The 20,085-nt window shown below is 43.8% G+C and overlaps 2 protein-coding genes across 2 annotated transcripts in view; one reads left to right on the plus strand and one right to left on the minus strand.

Annotated features, from left to right (window-relative positions):
• mrpl11 (mitochondrial ribosomal protein L11) overlaps nucleotides 1-20,085 on the plus strand; it is a 48,074-nt gene that overhangs the window by 20,809 nt on the left and 7,180 nt on the right. The window lies entirely within an intron of this gene.
• Nucleotides 475-6,724, minus strand: tmem265 (transmembrane protein 265). The gene is made up of 2 exons (XM_084042103.1): nucleotides 6,277-6,724; nucleotides 475-3,200 (listed from the first exon to the last, which is right to left on the minus strand). The coding sequence occupies exon 2, from the start codon at nucleotides 3,196-3,198 to the stop codon at nucleotides 2,137-2,139; it is 1,062 nt and encodes a 353-aa protein (XP_083898229.1). The 5' UTR covers nucleotides 3,199-3,200; nucleotides 6,277-6,724; the 3' UTR covers nucleotides 475-2,136.

The following is a 20,085-nucleotide window of genomic DNA, read 5'->3' on the forward strand; positions in this document are numbered from 1 at the left end:
AGAGTTGGAGGCTTTGCGAGTACAGGACAGCCAGTGGTCTCTAGGGGCCATTCGCTTTTGAGTGATCACTCTCTGATCCTGCTTTATGCCTTTGTGGTGGTGACAGCATGTCAATATCTTGGCCACATAATAGCCAATGAAATGTCAGTGCCTGAGTATGAAACACTTTATTACAGTTAGCTCCCAGTCCTGGAGGCATAGCTGACAACAGCTGTGGAATAACTTTCACAGTATACGCACGGCATATGCCCAAAGTCCCACGTGGTACGGCTGATGTGTTTGTCTGCTGACAACACAGAGGCTAGTAGCTCCTCTGGGGGAACAAGGCACTTGACTTCTCTGTACATCCTTTACGCCCACTGCTTCAACCCCGTCTCCCGTAATACTCCCATAATACTACAGTCTTGTCAGCACAGCAACCGCAGCTGGATGAGTCACACATAAAAAAACATTCCTTGATTAAAATTTAAGAAGGTAACTAGCTCTTGTTCTAAACACAAAAAGCACCAGTAATGTTTCTGCCTCCTCAGAATGTTTGACAGACTTGTGTAGACAAAGTGTTGGAAGCTATACATCAATTTTTCAAATGTCCCTTGCAGCTGTTGGCAGGATTACTTACATAATTGGCATTGCGTGTAAACACTGCAGCAAACCTGACCTGTATATTTGTAAGTTACAGTCACTTGAGAATGAAGCAAAATGCTTGTTGCTCACCTGCAAGCCCCACCTTTCTATGGGTGCTCACAGTCTAGCAAGAGTTGACAGCACCTTGACTTTTCTTTTTTGTTGTAAAGAAAAGAAAATGTTTTATGAAATGTATCTACACATTATTCTAATTAACTTGAAAGCATGTAATTAAGATTCAGAGTTTGTAAAAACAAGTGCAAAGTTATTAGTTACCGTTAACCACTTAAGCCCTATATACTTTGTCGTCATAATACAAATATCAGAAATAGCTGATCTATAAGCTCACAGCAGTTACATCATGTATGCCAGTGAGCAAGCATCACAGTGTGTTACGCCACGTGTTGTGTGAGCTTGTATATCTGCTAGTTTTATCATTTCTGAATTGTTTGTCATTTTTTGAAAAGTCTTGAAAGAATGGACACATTTACACCTATAATGACATGCCCAAAATCAGGATGCCAGGTTTAAAGTGGTTAAAGTCACATTAAATAACTTTTAACAGCACATAATTTGAAGGTTTGATGCCTGCTGTTTACAGAACATGCTTTCGAGCGGGGGGCTGAATTCCCCATCAAAGTGTCTAGACGGTAAAATATGGCGGTGGCTGCTGAATGTCATTAAGTAGTACAGCAGGTGCGCTTTTCAGCTTCTCCAGTGTACGTTCCATCCTTATTGATTATTACCCCGGTAAAAGTTTGAGCAAGAGAACTGAAAGACTGAACAAGTTAGAGAGAGAATGAGAGCGAGAGAGAGAACTGAAAGAGACTTTACATATCGTGGAATACTTTTGATATATTCTTACTTTGAAACTCCCAAGAACTTAACTCAAATGTCACACATAATTGAAGCACATCGCTGCATAATCCCTCTGCAGGACAATACATCCGACGCCTGAAAATCCTGCAGATGAAATGCGAGTGGGACCAGATCTATTGGGAGGAAAGCAGCCTTTGATTGAACATTCTTTCCTAAGCCTTACTAAAGTCCTACCTACAAGCCTAGGGGCTGGAGTCTGAATAGAATGTGATTTGAAATTAACCATTTTTGCCCGTGGTCCAAATTCAATAAGATTGAATACTATCAATAAAAAGATACGGTATGAAAACAATATTGGTATTTTCGATCAAGGCTTAAACATAAATTTCTGTTTCGGATTGTATAGTGGCACTCTTTTCAGACACTCAAATCCCAAATAAAGGGTTTACTGTATGGAAAGACCTTTTTTTGGCACAAGAAAATGTTCAAGGATGCCAAATGCTTTTTCACATAGCTCCACATTATACCCATGATTGCTGAATAAAAAAAAACTGGTTTGGGTCTTTAACACAAGTTATCTCTTTAGATGAGCTACAGCCTCGACAGGTCCAGCGAATGGGTGTGCACTCACATCCATGTGAGTGCACACAGTGGCTGAGTGTACATGTGCCTGTGTGCATGCAAAGTTTGTCTCTAGAGTTCATGGGAGATGAAAGGGGGCCCTATGGAGGAGTCTGCGGGCTCCAGGCTGACGTGGGAGAGGGTGTGGCTCTGGGAGCGAGACAGTGTGTGATAACGGGATGACGGTGCCGAAGAAGAAGAGGCTTTTCCCTGGGCTTGGTCCTCTCCCTGATCTGAGCCCTGGCTCGGCAGTGTGGATTCCCCTGGCTCCGTCCCCGCCCCAGCCCCCCTACCTCCACGCTCCAGCCTGTGCTTCTGCCAGGCTGAGCTCAGCTTAACGGCCAGAGCCAGCAGGTTCTTCCCCAGGAACACCGTGGAGACCCGGGGATCCCTGTACCACAGCATGCCCGTTCCCCTCAGGCCCAGGGTAAACACGTTGATGGTGACCAGGCTGAGCCACGGATAAAGGGCCTCCTTACGGCCTCCCCGTTGTCCCGGCAGGCCAGTGGCCCCCAGCTCTGTGAGGGCCACGCATGGCAGCAACAGCAGCAGGGCGTAACAGTAAAAGAAGACCAGGCCCTCAGCCCAGATTGGCAGCCGCGGCTCAGCGGGGGCCCCGGTCCCGCCATGGGCCTCCCACAGCCCCGCCTGTAGGTCCAACACATCCAGCAGGTCCACCACCACCCACAGCAGACGACCTCGCACTTCCTGCTTCCTGCGGAGCGGGGTCATGTGGTCGGCTCCCGTCAGGATGAGGAAAAGCGAGGGCAGGCAGATGGACAGCAGCAGGGTCAGGGTCTTCCTCGCCAGCGGGTCAGGCGGCCGGCGTTCCTGCCGGTAGTTGTGGCAGACGAAGAAGAGCTTGAGCTGGAGCAGGGAGAGGAAGAGGAACCAGAGGGCGTTGGCGAAACCCCGCCGCGGGGAATGTGCCTCAGACACCACGCCTGCCGACACGAAGCGCAGCGCAACCAAGAAACCCACGTCACCTAGCAACACTGCGGCACACTGCCAGACCCCTGGCCCCGGGATGCCACGGGTACCCAGCATGCTCTGCTCCAGCAAGTAGAGGTCCACAACTGCCATCGTGCTCACCGTGACCAGGGTTGATACGCACACCTGGGGCGTGGGCACCATGCCTGGAGAGAGACAACAGAAATTAGACGCTTGTTATAAGGGCAGAAGTTTAAAATGCCATCTATTCCCATCTAGACACGCCGCGTCGACCACCCTCAGCGAAAAGAGGCAAGCTAAAGGACAACGAGGTCATTTATTTATACAGTGCTGTTTGAAATCTAGTGTCAGTCACAGTTTGATGCTTGTTGTTGCTATGATGACATCTGCCGCCAAGACGACCGCTGTCTTTGTCTGGTGGCAGAAGACTATTCTTCTATCCAGGCTGTTAGAGCCGAGAATCCAGTGGAGCTGAGTTTTTCTTTTTTAACTCCATTCCTCTGTGGCTCTTTGCTTTAAACGGATCTCATTTTCTATTGATTTCTGTATATATTTTCTGAGGTTCCTTTCCTATGAGATTCTATTAGGCTCATGTTGGTGTTGTTTTTTTGGCCATCCCTCATTCATTATGTATTAATGTAGTTCAGATTGAAGCAGCTATGCGCCCTTTTAAAGACCCTTTCTTTTCCTTGATAGGCTGCAATGCTTTTTCTCATTGTGTGCCGCAGTCTTTTGTCGCCACACGTCCCTTTCTCATTTGGGATGAATATTGCTAATAACTTGCCATTTGTTTAGAGTTGCTTTTGACTTGTGTGTGAGAGTGCGTGTCCGTCATACATTATGCCTGCATGGGTGAGTGCATGCAGCCAATGCTAATTTAGCCAAATATGATCGTTCATGTGTCGTTGCTGAACATATTTCAGCCGGTAGACAGTATAAAACCCCAGTATTGATCCAGGACTGAGAAATGATGATCGACCTTACGGTGGAATTGAACCAACCACTCTTTATCGTATTGAGCTCAGAGGCCTGTGGCATGTGGCCCCAGGCAGAGCCCGCCACTGGAGTGTCCACTCTCTGCTGAGTACCAATCGGTGTGTCAGCCACTCTTAACAGATCAATGACATTATAATATGAAATCATTACCGGGTCAGATGTGCCGTAATGGCAACACTTGAGCGTGATGGAGCGAGAGATGGCCAGCGCCACGGCTTCTGAGCACAGGCTGGCTGTTGAAACACATGCGTTGATCTGTTGCTGATAGAAGACACATCATCCCGAGACTAACAGCAGTTCCATCATCTGCTCTGTGCTATTCAAATCACTGAACAGGCTTGTGTGTGTGCGTGTGCGTGCGTGTGTGTGTGAGCAAGAGAAAGATTAATCTGCCTTTGGCTGTCTACATGTCTAATAAAGTGTTACGGCATGATGGTAATAGTTCATAAATAATCTCTGTGGAAGAGGCTAGGATAGAGGAAGAAAGAAAAGTGATGAATAAATGGGGGGGAAAAGACAGTGAAATGCAGATAGAAAGTGGTGTGTTATTTTATCGGTGGACATGCTGTTGTGTGCGCCCGCCTGTCTTTGCTGGATGTATTCAAATGTATTCATGGGGAGGGGTATGGAGATATTACACATTAAAATGTCTTCAGAAGCAGATGAATCAAGGAGAAGACTGAGGAAATGATAAGGAGTGATTAATCCGCCCAGAGGCATGGAGGCTGCGAGGACATGGATCTTGGCAGCATCCCCTAATGTAGCTATATTACATTAGATTATATTACCTGCGGTATAGCCTCACGCTGCATCCTGCAACTTGATTATCAGGTGTTGAATGGACTTCACAAGCCTTGCTGGCTGAGAAAATAACTGGAATTCAAAAGTGCAAGTCCGCAGAGGTGCAGAGCAGGTGCACAATGTTGTTGGTTCCTCTTTGTGATTCAAGCTGCAACCTTACATTTATTTTTCCCCTGGAAGTCTCCCTGTCAGTCCCTGTTTGCGTTCTGTCAGCTTGTCAACACGTATATAATTTATTCTGTTTATATGGCGAGGGGCCAGGCTGTGACAGCCTGTGTGTCCACTCCAGCTCATCAATAATGACCACATTTGTCAGTTCCTGGCCTGGGATATGACTGCTGGTGACAAGGTGAAGCAGCCCATTCGGCTGTAAGCATGAGTAACGGTCCGTAATGGCACGCAGGTGAGATATTTGTGTATTATATTTGTATACGTTATGCTTTGTGCTCAGAATCAATCTAACCCTGCTGCCTCTGGGTCTGTTACGTGTGATGTGTGTTTGTGTGTTGGCTTGCATGGAGATGCTTGCACCCCCTTGCACGCCAACAAAAAAAGGGATCTTGAAGTCCCTTATTTAAATTCAGTCTGCGTGTGCACGCACGCACGCATGCACGCACACACACACACACACACACACACACACACACACACACACACACACACACACACACACACACACACACACACACACACACACACACTCTCTGAGTAGGGGTGTCTATTTTTCTTTAATATTGGCTGTTTGCCAACTGTATAGAAAATGCAGGTAGAGGGAGGACAAGATGGACTGTTCCAGTAATCACCAAGAACAATGTCCTACAGTCCCCAAATGTGTCTAGAAGACCTCGCCCTGCAGCCAAGATCTCTCATAACTTACCCACAGATAGCTTTCAGACCAAGGGCATTAGGACACAAAAAAATGAACAACAGGCGACGACATTTTAACTCAATCAATCAATAGTGGGATAAACGGGTGTAATTACTGTTAATGCATCGTTCGAACAATCCCTCTCTCCTCTGGACTTAATCCCACATGACTGATTACCGCAGAAACATCTGTTGATGTATCCTATCAGGCACAATTGATTGCTAAGTTTTTAGAACTGCAGTGATTTCAGCAAGTTTAGATCTAGAGTGTTTCCTTTGTTTCATCTCAACGGTCGCAATTATCTTGATATTGTTGCATTTATGTTTCATGTCTTGCGTCCTCTTTTTAAATTGATAACAAACCCGTCTCTTCTTTGCAACACCTGTTTCATAATCGACCTATTAACAGTGTGTGTGTGTGTGTGTGTGTGTGTGTGTGTGTGTGTGTGTGTGTGTGTGTGTGTGTGTGTGTGTGTGTGTGTGTGTGTGTGCACTGTGCGCGCGGTGCACGCACGCCCGTACACACACACGGTTAATAGGCGCACGCCGTGCACCCATCGCTCGGGTGATGGATAATAAAAGTAAAGCTGTAGTTACCCAAACCATTCGTATTACACTTGTGCTCCTCGATCCGCTTGATTGAGACCAAGACAAGAAGAATCTTTCTCTGAAGTGCAGCGTTGACGATGAACACCAGATAAAAGTCTCGATTCTGATCTAAAAAATAAAGGAAAAAATTAAATGCAAACAAAAACTAAAAAAGATCTGTCAGGGATGACTGGTATTTAGCTGTGTTTCTCCTCCTGTCTCTGGTGGTATCTTCTTCTTCTGGATGCTATATGACACTCTTTATCATCATACAGCAGGAAAGTCGCTGCACCGAGAATGTGCCGATGATACCTCGAGTTGAGTCGGAGAAAAACCGGGCTCATATCCCACTGAGATGCGTTCTCCTCGTCTCTCTATGTACAGTAGTAACCACTAGCCCTGAAATCGTGTCCTTCTGGTGTGTGTCTGTATAATAGGATTGCATCTGCCAGTGACTTCCCGCAATGTCCGTTTTTACCCGTCTCGACGCTCCGGTTGTTGCTGGCAGCAACGGTGCTGTGTGTGAGCTCACTGGCTGTGTGTGTGTGTGTGTGTGTGTGTGTGTGTGTGCGTGCGTGTGTGTGAGTGTGTTGCCATGTCGGCTTATTATAAGCAACTTTGTGCTTCTTTTTCTGTAAAGTTGCTTGTAAATATTGCTAGTTGCGTGTTGCGTTTGTTTCTCAAGTGTAGTTGTTGCTTATTTTGTCTTGTTTCCTAACGTTGTTAAACCAGTGAACTCAAACATTTTCATGGCAAGGACCCCTAAAATACAGGGAAACTAGGTACACCCCCCCCTTAATTGATTAGAGAGAGCACTAACGAGCACACAATGAGTTTGACACTTTTATGGCCCAATCAATCAACTCAGTGCACAACCCCTTTGAAGTTCAAAGGGATTCATTAAGGGCTCCAGCAGAGCCCCCCCCCCCCCACACAGAGGCTCCCTGCATAGGATGAATGTCAACATAAACAGTGGAAGAAAAGCTAAATACAGCCAGAGGGATGTGTCTTTGTGCAAGGAAACACACCAGCACAATAATGGCTGATAGAGGGAAATGAGGGCTTATATATATATATATATATATATATATATTAGTGATGTGCGGGTCGGGTTTTTTCATGACCCGCCCCGCCCCGGAACCCAACCCGCCTCAGCCCGCCCCGCGAACCCATATATAAATCTATGGCTCAACCCGCCCCGCGACCCGCGGTAAAAAATAAAATCGGTAAAATCATGAAGGAAAATAATCTTCAAGTATACACCCCAAGTGTATTCAAACTGTTTTACTGTTATTATTCTTATTCTTATTAGGAATAAAGACAAAACAAGAGCATGGGATTTTTTATTTATTTTTTGCGTGTGAGAGGCTGACCCGCTCACCCGCAGCCCGCATAATTGCCTCTGAAATCCTGACTCGACCCACCCGCGCTCATCCCTAATATATATATATATATATATATATATATATATATGAATGTAAAGTAGGCTAAAAGTTACCTAGTTTCCCTTTAATATGTATTTGTCCACAGACCCCCATCTGAAAATATTTTGTGCCAGGGACCCTCATACAAGATTTGTGTTCTTAATGATTAAAATAGTATAGTGCACGTAAACTGCATGTAGATCGGCTATTTTCAAATAGCCATTGGCATAGCCATAGTTGCTTTTTTGGGCTTGTTTTCCTAGACGTGGTTGCTTATTTCTCTCACAAAATCTGGCAACACTAGTGTCAGTGTGTGTGTGTGTGTGTGTGTGTGTGTGTGTGTGTGTGTGTGTGTGTGTGTGTGTGTGTGTGTGTGTGTGTGTGTGTGTGTGTGTGTGTGTGTGTGTGTGTGTGTGTGTGTGTGCGTGCGTGCGTGCGTGCGTGCGTGTGTGTGTGTGTGTGTGTGTGCGCCCGCGCGCGCGCGCGCGGGCGCTGGGAAGTCGGTCACAGGAAGAAGTGAGCCGGTTGCCTGGCTGCTGGTGCTACAGTATCATCAGATCAAATCGCAAAATGTTGACGTGTAGAAGATGTGTCGGCTTCAAAAAAGCGCTACTATGTATCCGGCTCCTCCGTGCGCATGAAGCAGCTATGCGCGTAACACCACCACGAGGGAAGGAGGAGGGTAAAAGGTTGAAAGAGACGCGAAGAAACACGTTAAAGTGTCGCTACCCCGAGTCTGTGATTGAGGTGGTGTTAATTGGTACGCGGTTTACGTGCACTACACTACCCCCCTCCCCCCCCCCCCTCACACACACACACACACACACACACACACACACACACACACACACACACACACACACACACACACACACACGCCTCCCTCCATCCTTCTCTCATTCCTTCGTTTGGCCTCGTGCCGTCACTCTCCACCATCAGCTGTGGAAGTTTGGGTGGTCTCAATATGAATAATTAATTGCCTCCGTTTCATCGACAGACATGAGAAGTGAAGGGCAAAAATACCTCTCGTATTTATTTAATGCTGAAATTATTATTTAATTTTCATTTTGGTATTTATTTGTAGGCCCCTATGCTTTTTATTTCAGAGAGAGAGAGGGAGAGAGGGAGAAAGGGAGAGGGGGAGAGAGAGAATTCAAACACTAGGAGCATAATGGTCTGTGCACTGAGCCAGAAAAGGCACACCCCATTCTGTTAAACGTAATATTTTAAGAGGCTAAATAACAAAATATGTTAACCAAAAACACATTTGATTATTAATTTATACAATCGTGGCATTATAATAATATCCCCCCTCAAATTGAAATGTGTCACCAAAATCTGTAAGATCAATGCTGCTCCAGTTTTTTTTTAGTATTCACTGGTTTTGCTTGGTAACTGTGAATTAAACCACTTTCTGCAAATTGCTTGCATAATTTCCTCTGCATTGTTTGGAAGTGTGGGCTGATACACCTTGTTTGTTTTCCTTCCTTTAAGTAGCAAGTAGAGCAAATGATGCTTGTTGCCCGTGGAAACGAAAAGAGTGCAGATGTTACAACTTTAATTAGCGCTCCTTCTGTCTCTTCCTGTAGTTAAACGAGAAAAAAAGCATCCTTCTGTTGTAGATGAATTCATTATATGCCGGATTACCGTACAGCTGAACAAATTGGATTCAGATTTTGAGAGGGAGGCCTGGTCCAGAAAATGGAGTATCTGTAAGCAGTCCTTTTATGAAAGGAGGCTGGTTTTGTTCTCTCCACCAAAGAGTTATTTTGGGTCGGCGCCCCCACACTTCTCATTTACCCAGTTCTGTGACACTTTCTATGAAGTCCTTGTTTATAATGTATTAGAAACATACTTATAATGCATTATAATGTTGTATAACACTCATAATGCTTTATAACAATAATCATAACAAATACAAAGCATTTTATAATGACTTAATAGGGAAAGTATCATCAATCATCAATACTTAATAATCACTCGTTCTTGATTATAAAAGTGATATAATGCATTATATAATTATCAAAATGTACAACTATGAGAATTCTAATACACTATGATACTTGCAAAATAATTCCATGATTATTATTGTTGTAAAGCATGTATGATTATGAAGAATTATTGTCTCACCACCGGAAGAGCAGAGGTCTGGGGCTAGATTTAGGGATTACACTTTCTGTCTTTGGCGAGAACCAATCAAATCATGGTTAAAGTTTTTCGAACTAATCACAGCGCATTGACAGGGTCAGTTGTGAAGGATGGGGAGAGCTTTACCAACTGCTCCTGAGTCCTGCATTCGCAAGAAAGAAACAAGTGCTTGGAAAAAACGTAATTGCAAGCCAATTAAATGACAGTCTAATCAACAAGTGACAGGTGAAGGTAATTGAAATCAAGACAAGCTCAGACTTGTCGATATAGCAAGAACATCTTAGTTTTCTATTAGCTTAGTAGTTTCATGATATATTGTATTTATTAGTCTGTTGTTGGTGAGCTATTTAGAGACTCTCTGAGTCTCCCTGGTTGTAGGTTTTTGGTATTACAGGTGTTATATGTTTATCAATGTCATGTCCTGTATTTGTTGTTACTGGCAGAGCTGTGTAACATTTATTTGCCTCTTCTCTTGGCCAGTGCACACTCGTAAAAGAGACCACGGTGTCAATGTGATTTTACTGGTTAAATAAAGGTTAAATAAATACATAAATAAAAACATGACTGTCTATCTATATAGACGGGTCAATATATGGTTTAACCCCAAACAAATTGATACGAAAGTTTTTTCAATGGATTCTGGACTGGTAGTATTGGGCATGCTAAATAACATACAAAAATTCTAGGAAAATATACGTTCTGGAAAGGCGTCATTTTCAAGATGGCGTCTGCCGGGATTTTTCAATTGATTCTGGTACCTCTAGGCGTTCCTAATAACACAAGAAATTTTGGAAAATATTACCTTCTGGAAAGGCTTCATTTTCAAGATGGAGTTCAAAATGGTGGCCAGGATTAAAATAACTACTGTATATCTCAATTGCAAAAATGCATACGAAAGAACGTTCACTTGATTCTGGTACCTCTAGACATGCTTAAGAACACAAAATAATCTAGGAAAATATACCTTCCGGAAAGATGTCATTTTCAAGATGCCGTCCAAGATGGCTGCCGGGAGCTAAAAATGGCTATTTATTTCATATTTCATTTAAAAAGATTATACAAAAGGTTTTTCGATAAACTAGGAAAACGTTACATTACAACCGTTACAAGGAATGTATCTTTTTGTGCAATTGAGATATAGGCATTTTAAGCTCCCAGCTCCCGGCTAAGTTGTTACCTAATTTAGATTACATTAACAGATTTATCTTTAAGAAATATGACATTTTATGCTGCTGATTCCAAACATTGTTTAGTGGCAAGAAATGTTATACCAACAATTCAAGATCACTTTAGGATATTGACTGATTTTGCAGATATTAAATCATTTTTAGAAATTATAGCTGTCACACTTTTATGTGGTGGGAGTGTGGTGCCCGGCGTCGAGTCATTCGGATAAGTGGTTGTCCACAACCGCTGAATCGACAGATATGCCCATACATAGGCAATAGTCATATATGGAGATCCAGTTGTCCAGAACCGCTGATCCGACCGATATGTCCAAATATAGGCAAATACTGATGACATCAGGGATCTCCATATGGGCATAAAAGGGCCACAAACAGATAGACAGAGATGCAGAGATCTCTATATATGGGCATAGAAGGGACACAGACAGACATCAGGTTGCCGCTCTGTGACTGACTCCGCCTCCTGCTGCAGCGGTGAAAGCGATGGTTGCTCCATGCCATAGACCAGGGGTTCTCAAACTTTTTTTATAGCCACCCGCGTAAATTGTTTATGACCAGCTAAATCAGTTTGTGCCTCAGCCTGTGTCATGTGTGTCTAGCTCTTGTGTTGCTGCTTGTTCTCGGTCGGTGTTGGAGGCGGAGCTATGTGTGTATGAGGAGTCCAGTAGCCATCCTCTTCATGTTGGTCGCGATGACCTCCCTTTTTTTTGTTTTTCTTTTCTACTGTTTCTTGATAAAAACAAACAATCGTATTCTTTTGGTTGCCAATGCACGACCCCAACGGCACCTTCCCACTACCTCACTTTGGGTAAAACCCATAGTTTGAAAACCGCTGCCATAGACAATGCATTGAACCCAAGCCCCCAGAACCGAGAGGGAAAAGTGAAGCTCGAGTGTCCTGGTGGCCGACTCTGGAGTGCAGTCGGGGCCCTATGCGTGAATGAGAGAAAACGGCTCGACTTGCACGGCATACGAGACATAACTCTATGACGTGTAAGGGCCCCGCGACATCATCACCAAACATGGAAGAAGGGGGAAAGAGGGAGTATGCGCTGGGCGAGCAACTCCATAGAAGTGACTGGGTGGGGATTTACGGTTATCACTGTTGTTCTTTTATGCAAGGCATAATTGACGGCACGGCGGTCGTTGTTGAGAAAAAAACCCTGACAGGATGATTAAACCCAGAGGCGAAGCTGAGAGGGTTAATCAACCTGAAGGGGCTTATTACACGGCTACTTAATAAATCCAAAAATAAATAGACCCAAAAGTAACAACAGTATTTCCTTGCTTACGGTAATGAAAGTATTCCATACATTTATGCCAGGTTCGTCCGTCCGTCCGTCCGTCCATCGCAACACAATTAAGGAACAACAAGGAAGTGTTGATCAAATAGAATACATTTTCGGTTACTGCATTGACCATTTCTCGCTTCAAATGTTTTATAAAACATTCTTGAGATCAATGTTTAGCTGTAAATGACGATGTGTGTTTGTTTACTAGGCTGCCGTGTTGGATACGGCATAAAATCAAGCAGCACAGCAGGTGCTCTGAGCCTTTGATTAGACAGTGGTCTGTTATAGAGCTCATCGGTCATTATCCAGAATTCTTACACGGCTTGGTTGAATGCTTGATTCTGATTGGTCAATCACTGAATTCAGCGGTGTGTTATTTCTGTATAATGACCGATGAGCTCAATAACAGACTGCTGTCTAATCAAAGACTCAGAGCACCTGCTGTGCTGCTAGATTTTATCCATGTAAACAAACACAGTGTCATTTATAACTAAACGTTGCTCTCAAGAATATTTTTGCAATAACCAAAAATGGATTCTATTTGATCAATACTTTCTTGTTTTCCAAGGCGACTTATGGAATACTTTCATTACTGTAAGCAAGGAAATACTTTGTTTTGTTGTTACTTTTGGGACAATTTATTAATCAATTTATTAAGCCGTGTAATAAGCGGGATAATTGACGGTTCGCCGGTCATTATTGAGAAATAAATCCCTTCAGGGTGATTAGCACCCTGTCTGGATTTATTTCTCAATAATGACGGCGACCCGTCAATTATCCCTTGCATAACACACAGCTGAATTCAGTGATTGACCAATCAGAATCAAGCATTCAACCAAGCCATGTAATAAAACTCTATAATTGAACTTCACCGCTTTGGAATACCGCTGCCTGTGAATTCAGCATAACGCCTGATTCAAACGTTGTTGTTGCGTGCCAGTGGCGAGCACCAAAAACAGCAGATCTACAAGCTCACTTTAACTTTTATTATACGCGACACCCATGCATAACTAAGTATAACTCTGGCTTTAATTAGGCATTATTCCCCTGCTCCTCAGGCCTGGGGTACTTTGCAGAGTGAGAACTTTAATCAGACAGGGGAGAGAGGAGGAGCCATCTTTCTTGTCAGATGCAGCAGTGCACTTCACTGGTCCCCTACAGAAGAGATTTTCCATTTCTCTGACTTCAGTATGTGCCTTTTTCTCTTTTGTCCTGCACCCTTCTTTGGTCCATCACCCTCTCCTCAGCTTACCCCCTCCCCCCACTCTCTTCCTCTTTTTTCCCCTGTTCCCCACGGGTGTGGTTGAAGGTCACTCAGCTCTGGCTCACTTTCAGAGAGGAGAGAGGGAGAGATTGAATAAAGTTGGAGGAAATGAACGGGAGAGAGAGCGCGGACGGTTTGTTAGTAAGGACCTAGTGTCCACAAATTTTACTCTGCAGTCATCACTTTTCCTCCAGGCGTGATTGGGGAAGTTTGGAAGGGCATGTCTCTGGATGCTCCGGGCACTTTCCACTGACCCCCCCCCCCTCCTCACACACACAAACACACATCAGGGCAGGGAGCTACCCGTCCCTTGCCACCTCATGGAGATCATCATATTTGCAGATGCTCTCAGCGTCGTATTCAAGTTGGGAGCCGACGCCTATGGTGATTTCAACGTTATCCATCACAATCCTTTGTAAGTGCAACATTGACGCTCCTACAACACTGCTGCCAGTTCTTATTGCAGTGCTGCTTTATCTTTACCAGACTGTGGCACACACATGCACGCGCGCACACACACACACACACACACACACACACACACACACACACACACACACACACACACACACACACACACACACACACACACACACACACACACACACACACACACACACACGCACACAGTCTCTGCCTCTCTCCTCCAGTTGTCATCCAATCTTACAGTTCTTCAGTCATCCCCAGTCTTGCCTCAGCTTCCTGCGGTTCAACCTCCTCCATTATGCTGCAGCCTGCACGTGATTACTCATGTGAAAAAGCACAACACTGTCAACACAATGAGGAGAACTTAATGGAGTCGAAAATGTGGATTTTTTGCTGTGATGCAATCAATTTCATTCTGCTGCTTCTTGTGTGTGTCTTCACCAAAACTCTTAACAGGGAAAACCTCCCGGAGTCGAGCATGAGTATTCAGCTGACGCTGCTTGTGGAAGCAGAGCTGTCAGGTTTCTCACCTGTTCTGGTCGTTATGCAGACGATTGCTGAATTTGACTTGACTCATTTTGTTCGCTCGTGGACATTTGATGAATGTTGCTTTTCCTGTTTATTTATTTTTTTCACTTTGTTTTTAAACATGCTGTTGTTAAAGTGATGTTGAGTGGGTTGTAATGTTATAGCTAGCAGGCCATAATATAAGTAAAATGTGTCTATCAGCTTTATCTGTTGCTTCTGTGCTCTGTGATTGATAAGAACATTCCATTCATTCTCACTGTATGGTGAAACAGCTCTCAAAATGGATTTTTACCAATATATAGTAAGTAAGAAGAATCTTCCAAGTACCTAGTTTTGAGAAAGTGAAATAGCTGTGTTCATTTTTCATTACCCTTGACAGACGTTTTCTAGTGCAACAAAAATGGATAGCAAGAAATATTCTGAAAGAAGTTGTATACCATGAACCTTTTTATAACCACTTTTTTTTAGGATCATCATAGTAAATCAACCACCATACAATAGGTGTAGCGAGTACTGGAAACAAAGTAAAAAGCTGCTGAGAAGCTGAGATAAGGCTGTTTGCTGATTGTATGACATGCTACCAAAAATATTCCCTGAGAGAAAAAAAACAAGGTTTAATAACTTTTATTAAAAAAAGAACTTATAACATGTACAAATATACTCTAAATATTCACAGCAATTAGAGCCAAACAAAGAAACCAACAAGAAATACGGAGATCATCTACCGACAAACTACCATGGACTTTAACAGTAAAGACAAACAAACTGAGATCTCTCAACAAAAGGACTGAAGTTACTTCAAATAAGGATCCCTCTCATTTCATCTGGACTGAATAGCCCTTAACATAAGAGTTTTAACTATACCAGAAATGTACTCATTTAATGTAAATGTGATGCCCAACATGACCTAACTTGCTCTAAGAAAAAAATAATAAAAAGAAAGTAAAAAAAAAATAAAAAAAATACGGAGATCCATGCACCCTCTCTTTTTTTCTTATAACGCTGACACCAAAAAGAGATCCGGCATCAACTGACTGATGAATGGTTTTACTTGCATGAGGTCCAAGTTGGCAAGATGAGATTGACGGAATAGGTCATAGCTTCTTTTGAAAATGCACATAATGCCAGGACGTTTAATTAGATAAACAAAATATAGAACATATAAACCATAACAAAATTTGCATTTACAATTCTCAATCCATTCATGGCTCAACAGGGTTTATATGGAGAGAAATCAACAAACAATTTAATAAATACAAAAACATCACATTTGAAATAAAAGTAGAATCTAATGAACAAAATGGTGATTCAATTGATTTAGTATAAAACAAAAGTCACAAGAGAAAACAAAACTGTATATTGGATGAGTGACCACTCAACATAGTCACCATTTCCTTGGTGAGACTAGCTTTGTTCACATTAGCAGTAGATTATTATAGTTGTAAGATATCTCAAAATGTAGCAATCCATGTTCTATTCAAATATGAGCAGATATCTGTCTCAAAACCAGTTTAAGTGTTTTTCTTTTGCAGTTGAAGTTGTTAGAAATCTGAATCTGCTTTGTTTGTTTATTAGTTAAAAGTGTTCATTTGAGACCTGTTTTGCCTTCTGGTTCCTCGATCAGTATACAGAAGTGTAGACAATATTTGGACTTGTAGCATGTCCAACCCAAGGTTCTTCCAAAGAACAAAATCACTCACCTCAGCTGAGAGAGAAAACTGTTTGTTTTTCATGTTCAGGGTCATTTCAGTAAATGAAGAGGTAGAAATTAATTAAATTGCCACATGTCTAGGTTAATTCAATTAATGAATGTACTATTGATTAAAGAGCTGAGTGCATCTGTGTTAAAGCCTTGTCCTGAGTTGACCTGCTCTTTTATCTTGGAAGTAAGGAACCCTACAGAAGCAGAACCAACTAGCACTACTCCTGCCGCAATGGTTGAGCATAGATCTGGGAACCAGAAGTTTCCCAGTTCGATCCCGGCACCTCCTCGCGTGGCCGTGGCGTCAAGTTGTGCTTGAGCAAGACACTGAGCCCCTAACTGCTCCAGACGAACAGGTTGACGCCTAGCACTGGCTGTCCCCACCCCGTCTATGTGTGTGAATGGATGAACGCGAGGCATATTATATCGTATAAGCGGTCCGAGTGGTCTAGAAAAGCGTTATATAAATGCAGGCCGTTCCATTCTGTACTGGGCTTGCAGTTTGTAGCTGAGGAATGTTAAGCTGTACTGAGGCTATGAGACCAGGCTGGAAGTGATAAAACTCCCAACATCAGAGCAGATTAAATGAACAAGGTAATGAACGTAATGAATTAGTGTGTTTCACACTGCAGAGTTTAATTAACCTCGCCTCCTGCCCAGCCCCTTTCCAATCAAACACCTTCTTTTCTATTCAGCCCAACCTGCAGCCTGCCAGGGCAATTTATCCAGTGTACTTGTGTCCCTGGGGCAATTAATCTTGCCTACTGTACTACCCCAAGGCCATCTCCTATGTCTGTGTCCTTTATCTGCATGTCTGCTATGCTTCCGTGCGCACAGTTGTTCTCCTGGCAAACTCTCCCTCCCTTCCGCCTTCCCTCTCTCCCCTGATCTCTCCTTATCCCCCCTCTGTCTGTGTCTGTCTGTCTGTCTGTCTGTCTGTCTGTCTCTCTCCCTCCCATTTCATTCTCTCGTGTGCTCTCTGATGCAGAAACACCTGCGGCCAGTCTGAGCAAACGCATCCACACTGTCAGCACTCCTCCCAAATTAATATGTGCACATTATTCACTCACATCTGATACACTTGTGGGATTGCACTCTCTTCTCGTCAGTCAAACGAACCTTTTCATTGTTCAAATATTGATCATGATGAGGACACCCTCACCTCTCAGCCGACTTTCATCCTCTCACGTCCATTCCTGTCTCTCCCCTGCACACATTAAGTTACCTCCCTAGCTGCACACATCTCTCCTCGCCTCTACTCGCCTCTCTTTTCCTGCAAGTACTATATCTTGTTAAAAAGAGTTGGTGAAGCTGAAAGCCCAATCACATTAACATGGAGAGATGGACAGAAAAAAGAAAGAGAATATGGTAGAAGGGTCAAACCCAATGGACACCTCTCACATTTTAATTGCAATTGCCTAATTGCCTCCCTTAACTATAAGTAATGGCGCTCCGCTGCGCAGATCTCAAATGGATCATACAGCAATTAACTTAACCAGTGCTGCCATTGGACTTGATGGCTGCAATATCTCTGTAGATTAGCGTTAATCCTGCTGCCCAGGATCTCAGAAGCCTTTGAAGATATGGGGCTGAATGTCCTCATCTGCGGCCGGAGTGGAGGGCCCCCGCCTCGGGGTGATGGGCTGCAGCCATTTTGTACTGGAGAGCGACCGACTCTAATCAGACATGGTGAGGAGAGAGGATTTAGCCGGCAGCTCGGACTAGAGGATGATTAGATGCTCAGATGGAGGGAGTGGGGTTAGCGATCTGGCCAGGGCATAAACGTTAGTGTTGCACTTGTCTCTGTGATAAATGTCACAGAATCCAACTGAACCTTGCTTTCATGGCACGCCAGCCTGCCGCCAGTGTTAAAGACCCTCATTACAATTACCAACACAGTTCAATCCCCGATAATTACTGCAGTTAGACTTTAAATCGCCCGGGGTGAAAATGAAACTTGCTCACACTGTCGTCTTCTAACACTTCCATGGCCGAACCCTTGTGTAACGTCTTAATTAAAATGTGATTACCTGTCTTATGCGCATAGTTTTTCTGCATGTGCATGTGTGTGTTAACTCATATCCTCATGTTCACTATTCCCCTTGTGGGCCATCGTCTGGCCAAGCTCCCACACGTTCCAGGCTGAACATGTACTCTGTATATTTCTCGACTTAGTTTGTGCACCTTATTTTTTGTATTTTTTTGAACGGTGCTCAGCCATATGCCCGGGGACATCCCTGAGCACTTCGCCTTTGACTATCTTTAGCACAGTTGCTGCTCTGTCTGCATAATGTTTGGCTATCCATGCTTAAAGCACTTTTTTAGCAGCATCAGGATTTATCCATGCTGGTCAGGGAGGCCCTTTCCTGGTGATGGTTTGGTGGTCTTCTACGAGCCGGGGGGAAGGGGGGCATTGTCTGACAGAGGCAACGAAAGAGAGCAGAATATGTGAGGCAGTCCTGGAGGCTTCTGCTTTGACTCATGCCCAACATCGCAGCCTTTATATTAATCCATATTTAATTAGAATTTCTACCCGCACTCCCTTGTTTATTCAAGCTGTGTTGTTTTATTCGTTACAGCGATGGGGGGGGGGGCAGTACTATACAGTGGTGCGGTACTGTGTTTGACATGGGATTACTATTAATAAGGCGGGAGGGGAGGGGAGCAGGGGGAAGGGGGGAGAGGTGATGGAAGAGGGAGGGGCCTCCGGGGACACGGTGGGTTTTCATTTCATTAACAGGATATATTGTAATTCTAATGCAACACGTCGGTGGCCAAACAATATCTGCTGCAACGCACGGGACGAGACGAAACGTCCATCAGATTGAGTTAGTCTGTACACAGAGGCCGGATGGTGCCAGCATCTCCGAGGCTAATGAACTGATAAGAGTTGCCAAGATGAAGGTGCACTGATCAGCATGCATCAGGTGTGTTTTGAGGCTCTTAGTGAAGATGATGTTCGGAGGCGTTTCCGCTCCGTTATGTTCAAATAAACGTCCTCCCCGTTCCGTCATTGAAGAATGTCTCAGGATGAATGAGTTTTCATCAGCTCCATTATTAGAATCTAGTGGCAGTGCATTACTCTGCAGGCGCCGTCGTGGAGCAATAGAAGCTGGTGACTCCATTAAACTGTGTATGAAAACCTTTTTTCCCATCCCTTTCTCATTTCTAAAATGAACATTTCAATCAGTGTGTTGCCCTTTGGGGAAAATGGCGGGCGAAAGTCAGTATAAATTTACGTAGCAGTAATTAGATTCCTTAATAGTCATTGCCGGCTGATTCCAAGTCAGCAGAGGAATGGCGAGGGGAGAGGCGTTGGCTGGGTGTTGACTTAATGTCACCCATCCATTCTGCCTTCGCTCTGGTTGGCCTGGCAGGGACTGGAAAAGGGAGACTCATTTATCACAGGGTCTCTGTGGCTCTGGGCACCAACATGCACTCTGTCATACCTCGCCTGACAGACACACACATACTCAAAATCTACATTTTGGAACAGCGAATGACTACACACACACACAATACACATTGTAGAATAGTCATGGAACACAGACACTCGGTCTAGACCATGCTGGCATGAATATAATAGGAATAGGAATAATTGGAACAGCCCATAAAACATTATAATTGTATCAACACATTATGATAGACACACACCATAAAATATTGGTGCCCTTGCATTTTATTAAAATAATGCACCAGTTGCCTGAGAGGTGTTAAAATTAAGAGATATTATCCATACATATGTCTTTGGTTCGCGGTGGAACAAAACAAAGAGTTGTGAAAATCTACAAAAATGTTTTGAATTAATCACTCATGCAAGCTTATATTCCTGTGACCACTGTTGCCA

The sequence above is a fragment of the Gymnoscopelus microlampas genome (genome assembly GCF_963454915.1).
Source record: "Gymnoscopelus microlampas genome assembly, chromosome: 18".
Classification (NCBI taxonomy): Eukaryota; Metazoa; Chordata; class Actinopteri; order Myctophiformes; family Myctophidae; genus Gymnoscopelus; species Gymnoscopelus microlampas.